This window comes from Squalius cephalus (genome assembly GCF_949319135.1).
Source record: "Squalius cephalus genome assembly, chromosome: 8".
In the NCBI taxonomy this organism is placed as follows: Eukaryota; Metazoa; Chordata; class Actinopteri; order Cypriniformes; family Leuciscidae; genus Squalius; species Squalius cephalus.
Window position 1 is genome coordinate 14660985 of NC_137129.1, and position 21303 is coordinate 14682287.

Here is a 21303-nt window from a genome sequence, read left to right on the forward strand (position 1 = left end):
TCACCAAAAACATATATATTTTTAAAGGTCTATAATTGTTTAATGTATAAAAGTGGGATAAACAGACGTTGGCTTCAAAGCAATAAACAAAGTTTTGTCATGGGTCTGAACTTTCAGCTCTCAAATGTCCTACCTTTAAAATTAAATTATGTTTCATTAACAAAGTTCGGGAGGAGCACGTTCAGATAATTAAACCTAATTAAACACATGTGGAGCACATTCAGATAATCAAACCTAATTAGGCACGAGTGGAGCACACTCTGTTAATCAACCCAATCAACGAGTTAAGAGGTGTATATACAGCACACTTGCCTCTGTTCATTGACAGTTTAACAGCATCCCTTCACCGCCCCATCGCCTCACTTCTAGTCCTAAATACTCTTACAACAACGGGGGAGGGAGTACTCTGGGTTCGGGCAAAAATTCTGAGCTCGGAGCCCTCCCCCTGGACAGCACGCCAAATACGCATAATCTTTACTCTGTTTAATTGATGTAAGTGAACTCATGAAATACATTTACTGTAGATTCTTCAGTGCTGTAAAGCTTACGCTGCTATTTGAACCAATAATCGGAACAAAAGGCAGTTGAAGGATGACATGTATAATTCAAACATTTATCTGACTCCATTAAAGTTGTTGTTATTCTTTAAAGGTAAAGGTCTTTCTTAGAACTGATGGGAAAACATAGGATTTAACCTGAACGTTTAGATAACGTAAGTTATAATCACTTTAGCTTTAAACATCATCAGTGTTAAAAGGAAGGATTCTCAAAGCCTTTAAAGCAGGAAAAGTTATTTATTAAGTTACATGTTTAAATATACAGACAGTAGAATGGAACAACATACTGTATAGAAAACTTAGTTGTAACGAATAATGCACTGTTCTTCAAACGAGGCCATACAAGTCTTTCTCATAGTATGAGGTTACGCAACAGTGTGTGAGTGGCAGGGTTAAAGTCTTTCTCCTAGTATGAGGTTGCGCAACGGTGTGCGGGAGTGGTAGGGTTAAAGCCTTTCGCAACAGTTACCTTTCCTTCTTATACCCTGAGCAAAGCATTGTTAAACATGAGTGGAATAACAACACCAAAAACCGACCGACAGGAAACCAAAAGATGTGGCAAATGGGTATTGATCAAGAGGGGGAGAAGAACATTAATATATTCTCCTCAATGCATGTTTAACCAATAGTACCTAGATTGTACATTAGGATACTCTATTAAGTTCACCACCATTCATTTCAGTTTATAAGCTGTCAGATGAGACCAAACATGGCATAGTTACTTATTAGAACACACTAGTAAATAAACAGTATGTAGTTGAAAGCATATGTCCTGTGAAGCAATTGGTACAGAGTCAGATGTGTCGTTGAGGTGCAAATGACTCTGTCTCACCCAACAGAACCATCCTGTGGAGTGTCCCAACAGTCCTCAATCAGCATATTGATAAAATCCCTTGCACTAGATAGGCATTAGCATGCTGTGATGATGAAGGGCACTGTGACACGTTTAATTCACCTTTAAAAGGCTTTTTCTGCCCATATTTGCTCAGCCCTACAGTGCTATGGTCACCAATTATACACTACCATATTAAATGAACAGAATTTTTAGTATTACATGGCTTTAATAAGACTGTGAACAACATGTTAATTTGGATTGTTTCGCTCCTGATTGGTATCACAACCCCTCCCGGCACCCCTTTATTTCACCATAAATGGCATGCTGTGTATCCTGTCCTGTCTGTCTGTATCTTGTTTGGTCCTGGTATTTATAGTTGTATGAGGTTTTTGCAAGAATGGAACAGATCCTAAATTAGAATGTGTGGGCCGCATAAACTCAGACTATGTGAAAGATCTAGTTCTTGACAGTAGTCTATGATCCACACTCACCCAGAGCAAGAGGGTGGGCTTTCGGAAATACCATTCATCCTCTTATAAGATAGTGATCTATAATGTCTTACAGCTTATTTGAACGAATACACAATATTAAACTAAACAACATTGTAAAGTTTAAAAGGCCAAACAGTGTGTTTTGTCTTTATACATCATTTGCACTCTGCAATGACTCTAAAACACATGGTGAAGGTAAATAAAAAGGAGTTAAGTTCTGTTAAGTTTTTACTGTGGCTACTGTCAGGGCCTGTGGTAGCTCATGAAGATGCGAAAAAGACTTGTGTTTAAAGATAATTCCTTCCCCCACGTGAACAAAAATAAACACATACATGCGCAGATGTTGTCTTGAACAGGATGACATGCTGAAGCCTGCAGACCGCAGTTGTCACTGACTTCACTTACCACAGCCTCAGATCATGCGAAGACCAAAACGAAGGCCACACCCCCAGCACATTTGTCTCCTCTACCGGCTTCGAGAGGTCGACAGTCAATGCTCGGTTTCTGTGCCTTTCTCATCACCTTCCACTTTCCTCTCCATCCATTTGGCCTTTAGATAGACTCCTGCAGGGATGGCGGAGCTGGAGGGCTTGGAGTTCGGAAAGTCAGACTTTGTGCTTCTAGACGAGGTCACTATGGAGCAGTTTATGGAGAATTTGAAGTTAAGGTAAGAGTGAACAGTTTTTACACTAAGTTGTGGTGTGTAAAGAGACTCAATGGACATTACAGCTTATATTACAAAGAACCTGATAAGACGACAGTAAACAAGGCCTTCACAAATTGGTGTTGACATTGAGTGTTTTAAGCATTAACTCATTTTGGGAGCTCTGAAGCTGTGATAAAGTCATTTTTGTTTGTAGAACTTGCCCATTACAGTAAGTATGTTTCACTGTCAAAAGTGAGCAATTGAAGTCTTTTTGTATGGTTTTAGAGTCTTTGATTTTGACCACTCCCTTCTTGGTAGAAAAAAAATGCTGTGACAAGAAAATATTTGTATAAGAAAAAAGTGGAGAGGAAAGAATGCGTCATATTACTTTTGACTTTCCCGCTCATAGCTGAGATATCAAGTCAATAACATCAACAGCTTAAGAGACATAACAAGAAAATAATACATCTTATCTTGTCTTACAACAGCTGATCATGACCAGCCAGTTGAATCTTAGCAGTTCTGATGATGAAATCAAAAGTTTCTAGTTCTCTTTTCCTTTAACATGCAGCATTTGCTCCATCTGTGATCTGTGATGTCATTGGTTAAACTGGGTAGAATCAGATGACCTTTTCACAAGACTCTTTATGAGTGTTGCATACTTGTTTTGTCTGTCACAGATTCTTATGCCTCTGAAACACTATAGGAAAAAAAAACCCTTGTCCATTCCTTGTCCTTTTGTGTGTTTCATCAGCTTTATGGCCATGCCTCATGTGCTACACTACTTTGTCTGAACTATTTGATTTTTGTGTTGAATATGCTTGTTTTTTATATAGAATTTATAAGCTATAATGACCAGTGCATTTTAACTACGGACAGATGTCTATGTATTTTAGCTGTACGCCAGGAAAGATAAATGTTTTAGTTGATATGCTTACTTAACCAAGATCACACTGTATTTTTTGTTGGAAATTTAGAAAGTGAGTCATCTTGAGCCCCATTGCACTTCCTGTTCTCACTTCCCAGCCCTGTATCACTTCCTGCTGAATATGGGCGTGCATTACATTGAGAAACATACAAGTTATGACACTTGTTTCCCCTTACATTTATATTTACATTCATTTAGCAGACGCTTTAATCCAAAGCGACTTACAAATGAGAACAATAGAAGCAGTTAAACTAACAGTAGGACGACAATATGCAAGTGCTATGACCCTTCTCAGTTTAATCCATGTAATTTTTTCTTTTTTTAATAAAAAAAAAATAGAATAGAAGTCATGGTAAAGGTCTGAGAAAAAGAGATTTTGTGCCTCTTTGAGATGGTACCACAAGACGTCTTTCGCTTGCAGAGCACAAGTTTCTGGATGGCACATAAGTCTGAAGTAATGAGTTTAGGTAAAAGGGAGCAGAGCCAGTGGTTGTTCTGTAGGCAAACGTCAGTGACTTGTATAAAATTTAAATTCATCACCAGGGGAATTGTATTATGGCGTTTGATACCAAGGTTATAAAATGAGATGTGGCTTATGATGTTTTAATATGTTAATCCTGACACAGAAACGGTCACAATTATTGATTGTCTAATGGAGCTTATTCGATATAATCACGGTTATGACACGGTTAAGAAATGCCATCAAATGTCATAATCTGGGAGGAAGTAAACATTATTATATTATATTATATTATATTATATTATATTATATTATATTATATTATATTATATTATATTATATTATATTATATTATATTATATTAGTAATTTTCACAGCATTAAAGTTTATCATATGGGCATATATTATTATTAGTTTTATTATTACATTATATGTTATTCCAAGTAAAATTCCAATTACACTGTAAGAGACATTCATCATTGTATGTTTTTCTTAAACCTCTTGGTATGATTTATGATTAATTGAATCCCACCTCACCTTACAGTAATACTCAACACATTCATCGTTTGTTCTTTAATTTGTCTGTTCGGACACCAGGAACTAAACCAAACCAGCACATATGATGCTAACAATGAGTCTTGTTAAAGCTATTTCTGACTGTTCTATTTGACACCTGCATATTTTTCACAGTATTGTTTGTTGTTTTCAGGTTTGAGAAGGGCCGTATCTACACTTTCATTGGAGAAGTAGTGGTGTCAGTCAATCCGTACAAACAGTTAGATATCTATGGGAAGGAGGTCATTGAGAACTACAGGGGCAGAGAACTGTATGAGAACCCACCTCACCTGTTTGCTGTCGCAGATGCCGCTTATAAAGCCATGAAGAGACGAGCCAAAGACACGTGTATCGTCATTTCAGGTACAGCAGCGACTAAACACACTCACTGCTGAATAAAACAACAGACACTGGTGTTATGAGCATTCCTCAAAGACACAGGCCAGAGGTCATTCATCCTTTTCAAAATGTTACCATGATCAAAATAGATAAACAGGAGAAAATAGACCCAAGCCCAACACAATGAACAGTGAAAATATCTAATATTTAACCCTGTAAAATATAAAATATAACATATAAAATAACCCTGCTGAAAAATCATAAGATATGTTTTGCATGCTGGGACCAGTATGGGATGCTGGTTGCTGGTTTGCTGGTCACCAACATGGGAAGCAAAAGTGCTGGTGGACCAGCTACACCAGGTTAGTTTTGCTTGAGAAAAACATGATGGTTCACCAGCTAGACCAACACTATGCCAGCTCTAACCAGCATAGCAGCCTTGTCATCGTAATAAGATGATATTCAAATGTTTCGTTTTAAGATCAAAACTATAGAGTTTAGTGTGGGGGGCAAAACATATAATGCAATGCAATACAATGATGATTGAGAGATGTACTAAAGTCTGATGTATCATATATTTGATACTAAAATTTTAACATGATTTTTCTAAAACATGATGTATGCCTCATCAGGTAAAGTTAAGTTGCTTTAGTCCAGTGTTCATCTTGAAATATAAAAAAAAGAAAAAAGAAAAGAAGTAGTAATGTACAGTATGACCTAAAAGGGGACGTTCTTACAATTATACTAAAAGGCCTTTTACTTACTAAAAAAGTATAAACTATCAATCAGACGACAGAGGGTAGACATGTATTCTACATGTAGTAGATTGTGTACAACAGGTTTTTTCATTAAAGTATCAAATATTATACAGTATGCTTTATAGGGGTAAATTATTCTATTCAGTTATTACATATATTTGAACATATACAACAGGTTTATTTGTTCTTCATGCTAGTAAGTGCTAAATAAATCCCCACTGTTACAAAGGTACATTGTCGAGAACGGAAGTATAGCGTGATTTGCCAAGGCATAATCTGCACGCAACCTATCATATGCATGCTGCAAGTGTGAATGCAGTCATTTTTGACTGCAGAAGATGAGACAATTTGACCGGATGTCATGTATTTATGGCATTTTACCTGCTAGAAATACACGCTCGGCTTTAATGTTAATAATAATAATACATTTTATTTATAGGCGCCTTAAATGACACTCAAGGACACCTTACAAACGCAATAAAACAATCAACAATTATCAAATACTCATTATTAAAACCTTGGATACCAGTATTAAAATATAAAAATATTCACATAAAAGCCTGCCGGAAAAGATGGGTCTTAAGGAGACTTTCACTGTTTCGCACATCCTGTGGCAGCAGGTTCCATAAATAAGGTGCTGCATGACTAAAAGCTCGGGACCCCATAGAAGTAGTGCGAGTTCTAGGGAGAACAAGTGTGAGTGAAGAAGATGATCTTAAAGTCCGAGAGGGAGTATAAATATGAAGAAGGTCTAATAAGTATGAAGGGGCAAGGTTATTGAGTGCTTTGTAAGTAAGAAGAAGAATTTTAAAATTAGTACGATATTTTACCGGGAGCCAGTGCAAGTGTTGTAGTACGGGAGTAATGTGTTCAGCTAGGGGAGTTCTGCTGATGATTCGGGCAGTCGAGTTCTGTACTAGTTGGAGTTTGTTGAGTACCTTTGAAGGCAATCCAAAAAAAAGACTTGCAAAAATCAATACGGGACGTAACTAGAGCATGGACTAGAATTGCCGTGCTCTTTACTGAGAGAGCCGGACGAAGTCGATTGATATTGCGTATATGAAAATAAGCAGAGCGAATGACACTGTTTATATGTGCTTCAAATGAGAGAGTACTGTCCAAAATGACCCCCAGACTTTTAACTTGTTTAGATATAGAGACTGGTAAATTGTCAATTTTCACAGATGAACATGTAGATTTCGCCAAATTGTTTTTTAAGCCAACTAGAAGAATTTCTGTTTTACTGGTGTTAAGTTTAAGAAAATTTGAAGTAAACCATTCTTTAATCTCTGCCAAACAATCTGAGAGGACAGATGGAGGAAAATTAGCGGAAGGTTTAGTGGACAGATAAAGTTGGGTGTCGTCAGCATATAGGTGGAATTGAATGCCAAACTTCTTAAAAATATTACCAAGGGGTAAAAGATAAATGATAAATAAAAAAGGACCCAATACTGAGCCCTGTGGGACACCTGTATTGACATATGAAGTCTTTGAGCAGAACTGCTTCAACTGTACAAATTGAGTACGGCCCATAAAGTATGATTGAAACCAAGTCAAAGGGGTACCAATAATTCCAATAGACTCCAATCTGTGCAACATAATGCTGTGTGATATAGTATCAAATGCTGCACTTAGATCAAGCAGAATAATGTTATTTTAAGGTGGGGTACAATTAAATGAACACAGAGGTGTAAAATACTTGAGTAATTTTACTTGATTACTGTACGTAAGTATTATTTTTGGGGATTTTTACTTTACTTGAGTACGTTAAAAATCAATAATTTTAAGAAAAAAAAGTACTTTTTACTCCTTACAATTTGATTTATATTCAAAAAGTACTTCTTTTTTGGAGATCACTTCATTCTATTTTCCCTTGCTATTACCAAACCAATTGAATTGCGCTGATGCCCAGTTTAATTTAAATGTTATTTAGTCTGCCAGATTCGTTTTCACATTCCATGAAATTGGTCAGACATGTTCATTGGTCCTTTGGAAGTGACGTCATGTCGCATCTATTACCACAATGTACAGCACCTTGACCTGGAAATGAGAGAAATTATAACAGTCAATCAGTGGAAGAAAATGGAGGAAGAACGTGATTCAGCTGCGAACACAGTCCAAAATCAGCCACAGGATCAAGAGCACCCATGGCCGTACCTTAGCGAATTCTTTTCTTTCAGTGCTGGCCTTAGATAGTTGTCTTATAGTTTGATAATTAAATACAATTAAATACATACAGTTCTAAAGCAGGATAAAACCTTGTATGTGGTTTATTCACTTAATGTTTTTAGAGATTAAAAGCTTAAACAAGAATCTCTAATTTTCATTCTTGCTGTTACTTTTACTTCTTTAATACTCAAGTGCAATTTTAATGTGGTACTTTTTTACTTTTACTCAAGTACGATTCTGGCCAGATACTTTTACTTTTAATTGAGTCAAATTTTCCCTCAGTACTTGTACTTTCACTTGAGTAAAACTTTCCCTCAGTACTTGTACTTTCACTTGAGTAACATTTTTGAGTACTTTTTACACCTCTGAATGAACGGCAAAACTCAGCATTTTGAACCCAGTTTTAGAACCACTGCTCTAGTATATTGTTTTTAATCAGTAGACCACTTAGTAGCTACACTAAGGGTGTACTCACACTAGGCACGGTTGCCATGAACCGGGCCCGAGTACGATTGTCCCCCCTCCCCACTCCCCCTCTGGCCTGCACTCACATAGGGTTTCAGCATTCGTGCCGGAGCACGCTTACGTCATTATGGTGCAACGGTTTCGGGATAAACAGAAAGAGCGGCGCTCTCACTGAACACAATGGAGTCCATCGCTCTGTTTACTTTGTGGATAATTTTGAGTCGTTTGGTCCACGGTGGTCCACAGCCCTCTCACAGCCTGTTGTTAAACAGATCTATCGCCTTTGTGGCACGAACATTTTCACGTAATCGTGCTGCTCGTATGAGGAGGTTTCGCATTGCACCTCTGCCGTAGACCAAAGCGACCCTTTCCCCGCCAATGTTGGTTTTGGAGCGTCGCAAAACCGTGACGTCGCGCGTCCTGTTCCGTGCTCTAGCACGGTTAGCGCTCACACTGCATGCGAACCGCGCCCGAGTCCAACTGAACCGTGCTCTGGCCCACCTCTTCCAAGCGGGCCAGGGCCGGCTAATCGAGCCGCGCCCGGGCACGGTTCGGAGCACTCACACTAGTCAAACGAACCGCGCTTTGGTGGTCAAACGCACTCGGGCACGGTTCAAACTGGCTAGTGTGAGTACACCCTAAGTCAGACACCTAGACGGGCCTATATAAAATCTTATTTTTAGACTAATATACTATTGTATTGTTGCTTTAATTTCGTTCATACTACTTCCATGATGCTTAAACACACCTAGCACTGTTATGATCAGAAGTTATACAGTACTATGTGATGAACCATGTATGTACAGTCAGAAAGTTTGTCTCGAGTGCCTCTGATGGGGAAGAATAAATCTGATAAACAAAGACTTTACTGTATGGATTAGACCGTTTCATTCAAATCTCCTTGTGTTTCAGGTGAGAGTGGAGCAGGCAAGACTGAGGCAAGCAAATACATTATGCAGTACATTGCAGCTATCACCAACCCTAACCAGAGGGCAGAGGTCGAGAGGTCAGTTTCCTGGAGACATTGACAGAGCTGGATTTTTAGGGCTAATGCTTTGGGGCGCCTTTCCCGTGCCAACTGTGATTGCAAGTTATGTCGCTACAACACAATTCAACGGAACTTGTGACCATAGTTGGCAAACGATGCTTTTGGGAAACACACCCCAGAATTGGTTTTGCATTTAATTACATATAAAATAATTGTATTGCTTTGTTTAGCTTATTACCTAATCAGATCTGTTTGACAGATTATTTGAAGAGATAATAGACTTTCAAATGTTCATGTTTACAGACTATTTTTTGGAAATACTAATATTTCTTATTATTGTAGTCTTATGTGCACTGACAAACACGCAGACTTTTTTATACATAAATGATTTTTGCATTTTACTGTATTTGCATCCCACCACAGTGTGAAGAATGTGCTCCTGAAATCTAACTGTGTGTTAGAGGCCTTTGGAAATGCAAAGACCAACCGCAATGACAACTCCAGCCGCTTTGGGAAATACATGGACATCAACTTCAACTTTAACGGAGACCCCACAGGAGGACACATCAACAACTACCTGCTGGAGAAGGTATTGTACATCAGTACTGTATTAGTACAAATTAAAGCTCATCATGAAAATGACATCTGAACATGGAACTTGACATTGACACTTAAAATAATAAAAGATAAATTGTTAGTTTTAAATGTTGTGATTTTATAAAAAATAAAATAAAAATCTGCTAGCTATAGGCCTTGCAAGGTCTAGGGCTGTGTTATAATGTGCAGCTTATTGTTGACCTTTGCCATGGTTTACACTATTCATCCTGTTAAAGTTCATCCCATGTGCCAACGGGATGTGAAATGTGAAACAGAAGTTTCAATAGTCTTTTCTTCCCTATTGTGATGCATATCTGAGTGAAACGTAGGGTTGTAACGATATTCAAACCGAACCGAAAATCCGCAATAGACCATGCACTCACGGTCGTATCGCGATACTCTCATGGCGCGCCCCCGCCCCCCGCTACAGCCAGCCCTGGCCCATAGTTGAGGTCCATTGACCTCTACCTATGACACAAAAATATTTTTTCTTCCTTGACATTTGATTAAATAGTGATTAGGGGTGTAACGTGTTACACGTATTTGTCCCGCGAATGTTCGTAGCTGTGCTCAAGACGAATACAGCCACCGATAAGCTCCGAGTTTTGTTACTTTCGATAAGAAACAAAGTGTCATTTTTTTTAAATGATGTCCATTTTATCACGAAATTCAAACAATAAATTCCGTTTTGACGCTCTTTAATGTGGCGTGACAGATCACTAATAGTGATCTATATAGGCCTAGGCTATATCACTCAGTTTAAGCAGCAGCGCGTGCGCCCCGAGTGAACGCGATCATCTCTTCCTAATAAACATGAATCAACATATGAAGGTATGTCGAAAGGTATAGGCTAGTACAACTTACTGAAACGTATCTCGTGTAATCGCTCAATCGGTGTTTCAGCGGCGGAAAGACATCAGTAAAACAGCTTCACAATATCACGTAGCATAACATTTAGGCCTACCTCAGGCAAGTCATTCAGTTCCCCCAACTTGTTAATCAGCAAGAGACATTATTTGATAATATTGCTGTGATCTCATGTGAGTGACAGGTTTCTCTCCCTCGTTCCAGTAAACACGTGGTCAGAGAAGAGGTGTCACTGCAAAAGGGAGAAGTTATTTTGATTACGACAGCACATGCATTTTTTAAAAGTAGGCATAATGATGATTTGCAAAAAAAAACTAAATCATTTAAGGCAGTGGCTATTTGCACTTAGTGTAAATGGCAACAAAAAAAACGTTTTCTTTTCTATTTTCTTTGCACTAAGTAAATAGCTTTACATTTTGTTGCTATTTATATTATTTATAGATACTATTTGAGAGACTGTTTGCATGTCCGTGTATTGTAGTATATTAGTATGCAACATATTCAGTGTAACATTCAAAATAAAACTGCTTAGTTTTTGTGCTATTTATATTAAAAGTGTACTCTTTTTGGTCTTTGGAGGGTTGTAACACAAATACAATGCTGCATTTACAACAACAACAAAAAAAGATTATTTCAAAATGAAATAATATTATGTGTTCTACTGATGTCACTCTGGAAGGTGTTGTATTTTTAGAGATTATGTGGGTCACCAATACTGTGTAATGCAGAAAAGGCAGTTAACACAAATACTGTGCTCTATTTACAGTCAAGAGTTGTTCAACAGCAGGAGGGAGAAAGAAACTTCCACTCATTTTATCAGGTGAGATCTTCTGCCAGGATATGGTAAATGAGATTATAATTTTACTCAAAAATGCCAACTGCAGCTAGAACTGTTTTTAAAACTTCAACAGACTTGTAGATCAACATATTATCTTTGTCATAAATGTTTATGGAGTATTAAGATATGTGTTAACGTGATGTGTGGCACCTGTGCAAACCAAATTTCCAAAGGGATGAATAAAACTGAACTGAACTGAGCATATTTGATGTGTTTATGCAGGTGTTACGGGGAGGGTCTGATGATTTGCTGAAGTCCTTGTATCTGCAGAGAGATCCCGCAGGATATATCTACACCAGTCAAGGAGCCTCTGTCACACTTGTACGTACTTATCCCACGTACTATAGCTCTTCTATAGAGTTTTTTAGTAGTTTTTCTGTTTACCCATGAATTACTATTGTGAAATAGGCCAAATACTTTTTTTTTTTACTTTTGTATTATTCACTTTGTTTTAATGTATCTAAGTCTCTCTTTTTCTGTCTCTTTGTTTTTCCAAATCATCTTCACAGGCATCCAATAATGACTCCTTATGTCACAAAGCTGTGATGGCAGCTCTAAAAGTGATTGGCTTCACTGCCGAAGAGATCAGCTCCATCTACAAGATCCTCAGTACCATCCTACACCTGGTCAGTCCCACACTGCATGCTGTGGAAGATTGTTTTCTACTGTTTTTCTGATTGTAGTTTATAATTTGCTGTAGTAGGTCAATGTTTAAAGTAGTGGTTCTCAGTGTTTTTGACTCGAAGCTCCCCTGTTGTCAAAAACAATATTTGAAAAATAGTAAAATAATAAATAAAATAATTATAAATAGTTCATTTTCATATTTCCAATAACTGAATGCTGAGAGTTCTTGAGTTCTTCATGAATTTTACTTTTTTATAGCCAATGAATTTACATGACTTTTCTAGTTTGTGATTACAGCCAGGGATTTGTATTAACATTTGATAAAAAAAAAAAAAAAGTGCTGCCTTACATTTTTAAGTACAATCAACTTATTCATTTCAAGTCATTTAAACTTAAATTACATTAAACTGAATTTAAAAAATGAGCTGAATCTCGTATAACTTAAATAATAAAGTCTAAAATGGCTTAATCTATTTTGATGAGTTGAAATAATGTAAAAACGTATGTTGTCGACTTATTGATCATGTAATTTTTTAGTGTTTTTACAAAAAAATAGCCATTTGTACGACTTCTAATAGAGATAGATAGATAGATAGATTGATAGATTTATTGATTGATTTTAAGTCTTGGAAGTGGCCCTGGACCCCTAGTTGAGAACCACTGGTTTAATGGCCTTGCAATGTTATTGTTTCAGGGTAACCTTCAGTTTAATAGTGATGGTGAACATGTCGTACTTGTCGGAGAAGAAACAGTGAAGCACATTTCTGAGTTGACATCCACAGAGCCTGAGAATGCCATAAAAGCATTTCTGTACCGCACAGTGGCTACTGGGGGTGGTGAGGTCATCGAAAAAGGGCACAACGAGCAGGAAGCTAACTATGGAAGAGATGCTTTTGCCAAGGTATTGTCCTCTTTCCTGCAAAAAGTTTTCCTTGTTTGTGGCTCATCCATCATCTAATTATTTTTAATTGTAAAAATTCTAATTTTCCTTTGAAATATACCAGTTTAATGTGGTATGTATTGCAGCAGAAACAGCTCATTACAAAACTTCATCTGACATCAAAGGGATGAATATATTCACACATGAACTCCCACATTACATCAACAATATCTGTTCAATGCCAGGGTGGAAAAATGTCAAACTTTCAACTGTTTCCACTTGAAGTGGTCCTTGGGGGAAAATACAATTATAAATGTTGGTATGATGACCTCTTTAATATGTCTGCTGTATTATATGTACATAATAATATGTCATTCTGGCATGGTTTTCATTTTTAGGCTTTATATGAGAGATTATTTGCGTGGATAGTGGGTCGTATCAATGATGTTATTGAGGTGAAGGACTACAATCCCGCCCTGCATGGCAAAAACACTGTTATAGGTGTGCTGGACATCTATGGCTTTGAGATCTTTGACAACAACAGGTCAGTATCATTTATGAATTGTGTAGTTATTAACCCTGTAAAGCGTACTGTATTTATCATATTTGATGCACACATTTTTAAGGCCTCTAAATTGTCAGCATCATAAATTTTCCTGAAAATCTGCTTCTGACGTCCGATTGATTTCTTATACTTTTTAAGCAAGTGAAAGGCATTTTAGTATAATCTAAAAACATTCAGATTGTAGTGCATGTGTCTTTTAGCTGTGAAATCTTAACTGGTTTTTATAAATCAAACATAATAATAACTTTTATTTTGTTGGTAATATATTTCGAGATGAACAATTACAGGAATGAAGCAACTTAGGTTTACTTGATTATCTGTAAAATAATTTTTTAGACAAATAATGTTAAAATGTGGGAATCAAATATGATACATCAGGCTTTTGAGGAATGTTTATTTGTACATCATTCAATTATCATTATATTGCATTGCATTATATATTTTGCCCCACAATTAAAGTTACAGAGCTTTGATCATAAAACTAAGCATTTAAATATCATCTTACTAAAACATATTATTGAGAGATAATATCAATTATATTTACATGTGTTTTAAGTAAGTAATCTGCCATGCTGTTATAAAGATCTCATTGATTTACATTACAAGCCATCAGAATTTCATCTTTCTTTTGGGCAATATAAATATCAGCAACAAATTGATATATATATATATATATATATAAAAAAGTATGTCAGGCTTTGCAGGGTTAATATTGCTTTGCAGTAAAATTAATGCAAATGTTACTTTTTTGAGTGGTTTTAGTGGTTAATCTTTTTCTTATCTATCTCATGGCCGCAGCTTTGAGCAGTTTTGCATTAACTACTGCAATGAGAAGCTACAGCAGCTCTTCATTGAGCTTATTCTACGACAGGAGCAGGACGAGTATCAGAGAGAGGGTATCACATGGCAACACGTGAGCATAATGCACAACAATAAAACATATTGAACCTAAAATAAAATCCATGCATATTTTCTCTAAATTGGACTTTTCCTTCTCCTATAAATTGGACTTTTCCTTCTCTCAGATTGAATACTTTAACAATCAGATCATAGTGGATTTAGTGGAGCAGCCTCATAAGGGGATCATCTCGGTCCTGGATGAAGCCTGTCTCACTGCAGGGAAAGTCACAGATACCGTTTGCCTGGAAAGCATGAACAAAAAGCTGGGCCAGCATCCTCACTACACGTCCCGGAAAGTAAGCACTCCGAACAGTCATCCATTCCTTCTTGCCTCAGCAATCCTCAATCACATCACATAAGCAGACAGTTTTAGGCCTGTCATGAATTATGGAACAAAACTGCAACCTCATTTAACCAGACTTGTCCTTGTCTGACTTGAACTGCACTTCTGCAGTTTGGCAGCAGGGTCAGAAGGGGGCAGTACTGTTTCACAATACATGCACATAGAAACAAAAACACATGGAGTTTGATCATAGACAGTATATAAACGAGTTTGATACCTGTTGATGCCATGAAACTCAGACGAGTCTTTTCTCTCAGCTCTGTCCCGCAGACAAGACCATGGAGTTCAATCGAGATTTCCGTATCCGACACTACGCGGGAGACGTTACGTGAGTGTTTTAAAGTCCTTCATATGACAAGTGCAGTTGATGATGGGGAGCTTGAAATACTACTAGTACCTCACTTCAACAGCTGTGACAACTGCTTTCTCAAGCAAGTGTGCAGTGAAGAAAATGTCAGCACTCAATCTGAAACTTGTGTATTGTGAAGAACACATAACAGCTACAGTAAATAAGTTGACACATAAAAAGAGATCAACCGGATTGTACCACAATGATCTGTCATTCAGTCCTTAAAGACAAAATGAGAATTGACAACACATTTTAATTTCATAATGTGACAAAAAAACAAACAATATAAAAAAGTAAAAAAAATAATAAAAAAAAGGACAGGGCTTGATTTTATCCATCTGGATTTGATTGGATCATGAAAAGTGGGATATGATTTTATTGGTTAATTTCACCTGCCCAGAAGGCAAACATCAATAAAAAAAGAAAAATTAATTACCATAATAACTCATAAATAAGCTATTAAATCCTTTCTACTAGCCCTTACCATGTAACCATTCAAATCTGAAACTCATAATTGAAAATTTCTTGGGCCTCATTTATAAAACGGCACACAATCGGGTTTGATTCTAAATTACATTTATACTCCATTAAGTGAGGGACAAATTTGGATTAATAAAGGCAGAAACTGGTGTGGAAATGTACACCATTTGAGTTTTTAGTGCTCTTATGCCAGTAATTAGATTAATCCAATGTTGTTTATACAAATTTAAAGATAAATAGGCAATCACAATATGCATTCATATAATTAAATGCACAAATGAGCAACATTTTAACTGCTTTATGATAATTACAGTGCTGAATCTAATTCATTTTCTAAAAATAATAATTATAATATATGCCTACACACACAGACACGTTGTACAGAAACTGGGCCATGCCTACCGCACATATTTCCAAGAGCACGCTTGGATTTCTTTGCCCAATGATGAGTGTCATACTTCCTCTGAAACGTAAAAGTATTTTTGTGAGCATTCTGTTGGTGGAGTTGATGTTCCTATATTTCGTATGTTCACATTTAGGATAATTACATGCATTTATAAATGAGGCCCCAGTTTCCTATCTGGTCCCCCAACAAAGATACCCAAACAATAGCAGGTTTTTTTTTTTTTTGTTAACACCTTTCACATAAAAAGTCTCAAATCTGAAATGCTCAATGGACACTATACTTAAAAAAAACGATGTAGGACTTAAAAGCCTCCCATTGTAAATTCACCCTAAAAAGTTGAACTTTGAGCAATATTGATCAAACATTTGGAATTAAATGTCTATATGTTCATGTTCCTTAGAAATGTGCTATATATCAGCTATAACAGCTGTAGATCAGTTTTTGGTCCAAAGAACTAGGACCATTCTGAGCTGAGATAATATGGTTTCCGTAAACATTCGTATAACCTAGATTTGTTGTTGGTCATGACAGCTTCTGTGATAAAATAAAATAAAATGTAAAATAGAAACTTGGTGGTTTTGCAATACCAATGCATAGCATTATGCATTATGCATAGCATTGGTAATCATAAAAAAAAAAAAAAAAATTAATAATATTTTGGTATTATGAACATTTCTTTGTGAACAAGTCCAGGATGTGACCAGTTCAGTACAACCTCTGAGTTGTCATCTTGTGATTATGTTATTTTGACATTACATGGCCTGGGGCATAAGACCTTCAACATAACAGAATAGAGAACTAGGACTAGGGTAAGTTTTGATTTATGTTGACTTAAGGTGTGTGTCTTAAGGTGAAGTTTCTTTAAAGGTTAGAGGATACAATTTTATAAATATACGATTTGCTGCTAGTGCAGATGTCTGCAGTTTGCTGTACCTCAGCAAAGGCTGTGTCCTCATTTAGAAAATAGCAAACCTTTTCTCATTGAGGAAAGGGGAGCAGATAGAAGCTACTGGAGGGCTTAGCTCTGAAAATAGATGGCACATTTTTCACTTTGGTTTCCTTTTCGTTCCTTAATGAGCATGTGCTCAAGTGTAACTGCGGAAGTAACTGATTAAAGCTAAATTGTCTTGTGAGAAGTGAATTCTCATAGTGCATCTCTGCAATTTACTTTCATGTTGAAACTGTTCTCAGATCTGTTTCTCGTGAAAGCCGGTAGGAGAAGCCAAGGAGCGAACTGTAAATTCAGCGTTTCTTTGGCGACTAGTCTGAGAAATGGGATGAACTGTGTCGGCAGCCACGTGTCACATGCTTGATAATTGGGTCAAGAGTGCAGAGGACTCAGTCCTTAGTACAGAATGGCACTATTATGAGATCCCTGCAGTTAAACCTCCGAGCACGCTCACATTTCTGTGACAATCGCTTTGGATCTGTCTGAGAATGCATTGGCAACACAGATCTCCTAGATGGATGTCTCTCTCTCATGCAGACACACACACTAGGAAGTTCCCTTAGGATGAAGACTGTCAGAACTGGGATGTCAACCCCTCAGTCACACTTACAAAATAAAATCTGTGAGATCCCTTAGGCTCAGCTGTGTCAGTAATGGATGGAGGTCTCGCTAAATATACACATGACCAACCCCTTATCAGACCCCCTCAAACCATGACCTATTTCCCTTAGCTTCTGTCTCTCTCTTCCCCTTGCTGTCTTTTTTCCCTTTTTTTTTCTACTTCCGCTATATCTCTCTTTTTATGCAGTCTCCTTTTTGGCTATGTCCGGAATGTTACTGTCATCATATTTTGTCATTATTTACTCAACCTGTATGTAATTCCAAACCTGTAACACAAAAGAAAATATTTTGAAGAATATTTCAGCTGTTTACAGTGAATGTCATTGGAGTCCAAAACAATATTGGACCACACTGACATGAAAATATACTGTACAGAGACTTTTTCGAAATAACAAAATATCAAACTAAGTGGCATCATGTTTATCTCTATTATTGCTTATTTAAGAATTTCTTAAGCATAATTGAATTAAAAATGCTAACATAATAACTGGCCGCCACTCTCATGCAATGTGATGATATCATGTGACAACAATGTAGCATATAGTATTACTTTTTGAGACTTTTGTTGTTGCATAAGGCAATACTATTTTATATACTATTTGAAAGTAGCAATGAAACGAAAGTAGTGACAGATATTCCATATTGTGACACAGATTATTGAAAAATAAGTGTAACATTATTGAAAAATGAAAAAATGTTGGGCAGGTTCTGTGCATTGGTTGTTGATTGGATTTTGAGATGTGGGTGTAGCACTCAAAAGTGTGGGATTTAAGAGGACTACATTATTTTTAAATGACTAAAAGTCCTGCATATGTCATCAGATCAGAGAGAACAGTTTCACCAGAAGGTCCAGGTATGACTTTAATTAAACATTACAAGGTAAAAAAGCAAATATGTACATGGGTGAATCGTTCATAAGAAGATATAATACAATTATTGTTGTATTATTTTTTTAGCATGTTGTGAGCTAATATTCCATGTATACTTCCTCTTTCTCTCCTATCATTCATTCCACGAACTCATCTCACATTTATCATATGACTATTTCACACTTTATAAGCAGCATCAGACCTCACCATACAGGCGCTAAAAAGAAGCAGATGCATTATTAAGCCAGTATTATTAGCTGCTGTCAAAATAACTTCCTCGATAACACTGTGACTTTGAGAATGCTCAGTCTTTGACTTGGTTTGTATGTTATAAGCACAGATTGCTCCATCAGAAACCCTCAGGCTTGCTGTTCTACCCTCACTCTCGCCCTGTTTTCGGGAATTTGCCCGGGATACTGCAGAAGGGCCATAGGGCAGCATCTGTCCTCCCAGAACTGCTTTTACCCCAGTGATATTGCTATTCCACAGCCATGTGGCCATGCACATGTTTGACTGTGTGTGTGAATACATGTGCGTGTGTTTGGAAATGTGTAAGAAAATAATAGTGCTTGCATTGTATTATGCGGTGTTGTTTCTTAACTGAATTAACACGTGTCTGTGTACGTGGGTCTGACTGTTGGTGTTGCACATCTGTGCTTGCTAATCCGGTCCACAGAACTGTGTGGACTCGAGATGGCTTTTGTACCTGGCCAGCACATGCAATACTTTCTCTCAAGCATTTCACACCTTACGTAACCAACAAATCACACTAAATAGCTAATTCTTTTGTTTGTTGTTTCTGTTTTCTTGGCACATTCACACATATTTAGGATTTTTGGTATGGTATTCTTGGTATTCATGGTCCAAGTTTCTTGGATTACTATGTATACTTTTATTCCCAGAGGATGCATTAAGTTGATAAAAAAGTTACAGTAAAGACATTTATAATTTTACACATGATTTCTATTTCAAATAATTGCTGTTTGTTTGAACGATCTATTCATCAAAGAATCTAAAAAAAAAAAAAAAAAAGGTTTCCACAAAAATATTAAACTAAGGTTATCATTCAGCATCACACTGTATACCTAAGTACCATTTTATCAGCATCTGATGCCATCATTGTACCATTATACTTCCACAGTGCTTTTTTGAAAGGGTAATTGGTCACATAGCTGGTTAGCATGTGCCCAGTGATTAGCGCATTGCCATTCATCCTTTATAATACACAGTTGCCCCATATATAAACTAAATTGCTTTCTGTATTAAATCCAGGTTGCAGTTTGTCTTGCATTTTAGTTGAGCTTGAGATTCAGTATTTTTGCATTTGGCATGAAAGTGTAATCGCGCCATGTCCTGCTCAACCTTCCCCTCCACATCATTTCCCGTCCTGTGTCTACGCTCATGTCTATAATGGCAAAAAGCCAAACCAGAATGTACCTTTTAATGATCTTTTAAGCCTACTGAAATATTTTGTTCATGTCATGCTGTCAGGATAATGGTCCAAGTGTAGGTTTATCTGCGTGCTGTGTGAGTCATCTGTACCTGTCTTAATTGAGACTTGTATGAAGGACTGTTCATTGAGTGCTTCAACCACTGAGTCAGTCAATTAATGTAATTTCCCTTTCTATTTCAAGCCTTGTACTGATTTCTCTTCCACGTCTCTCTCAGGTACTCAGTTGAGGGTTTTCTTGAGAAGAACAAGGACCCGCTTTTCCAAGATTTCAAGCGACTGATGTACAACAGGTTTGTGGACTTTAAAATTTCTTTCAATTAAATAATCAATGTACCCAAAAAAAGAACATTCTATTCTTATTTACTCACACCTTTCATGTAATTTAAAATCCATTTGACTTACTTTTTTTTATTTTGTGTGTGGAACAAAACACCAGAACAATTGTTCATATTATATATTGTGCAGTACACGAGTCTTCTGAGGCCTGTAATCAGTCATTTGAAATGAGAGTAAATGAGTCCTTAATGATAATAAAATGTTCATTTTATGGTGAACTATTTCTTTAAAATAATGCATAAAGACTGTGTGTGTTCAAGGATTTGTTAAAGTAGGGCACTTGTTTTAATATTCTTCTTTATATTCCTTTTCTGGTTTGTTCTAATTTCTTTTTTACTAGCATGCTCTTGCATCTTTTCTCCACTTTATCACAGTATTTATCCCCCTCTTTTCTAAACCTGTTTTTGTAGTTCTGACCCCGTCCTCAAAGAAATGTGGCCTGATGGGAAAATGAGTATCACAGAGGTGACCAAACGGCCTCTAACTGCAGCTACACTCTTCAAAAACTCTATTATTGCTCTAGTGGACAAATTGGCCTGTAAGGTAAGAAATGACTACTGTAAATGTCATACAGTGACCCCAATGGGAAAAAAATAAAGAATTTGGACACTTAAGCCACACTTAAATATGTATAAATGTCATTGCATTCAATCAAATGTCAAACCAGGTGGCATCTGCACACAAATGGAGAAAACTGGAGCTTTTCTCCAAACTAATTTCACTTTCTGAGCCATTATTACACAGACTTATAAGCAACTAATCTCAGAGTATTTTAATGGCTGTATGAAGTTCAGAAAGGTGTGTTTCCTTTAAATAAATGCTTTTTGGTTTAATAAAAATTATATAATGCAAAAGCATTCATGTTTTTTTTATAAGTAAAAAAATCTTTTTGGGGTCACTGTATTTAGATTCCACTTAACCCTTTTCATTCATCTTTTTTATCATAATCCATGGCAATTATTTTTTTATGCACATTCTTATCTTAGGATTTCAGCTGAGACCACTGTGGTTGTAGTTTTAAAATCTAATCGCAAA

General features: G+C 36.7%; 1 protein-coding gene across 1 annotated transcript in view; it reads left to right on the forward strand.

The window, feature by feature from the left end:
* The first annotated feature begins 2360 nt into the window (after window positions 1-2360).
* Window positions 2361-21303, forward strand: part of myo1g (myosin IG) — a 48435-nt gene continuing 29492 nt past the window's right edge. The window contains exons 1-14 of the mRNA XM_079878214.1: window positions 2361-2550; window positions 4627-4835; window positions 9116-9209; window positions 9615-9780; window positions 11422-11475; window positions 11716-11814; window positions 12003-12119; window positions 12812-13018; window positions 13396-13541; window positions 14361-14475; window positions 14588-14758; window positions 15063-15133; window positions 20148-20222; window positions 20679-20811. Of these exons, the coding sequence (XP_079734340.1) occupies window positions 2456-2550; window positions 4627-4835; window positions 9116-9209; window positions 9615-9780; window positions 11422-11475; window positions 11716-11814; window positions 12003-12119; window positions 12812-13018; window positions 13396-13541; window positions 14361-14475; window positions 14588-14758; window positions 15063-15133; window positions 20148-20222; window positions 20679-20811 (1752 nt within the window). The 5' untranslated portion in view covers window positions 2361-2455. The remainder of the gene's footprint in view (window positions 2551-4626; window positions 4836-9115; window positions 9210-9614; window positions 9781-11421; window positions 11476-11715; window positions 11815-12002; window positions 12120-12811; window positions 13019-13395; window positions 13542-14360; window positions 14476-14587; window positions 14759-15062; window positions 15134-20147; window positions 20223-20678; window positions 20812-21303) is intronic.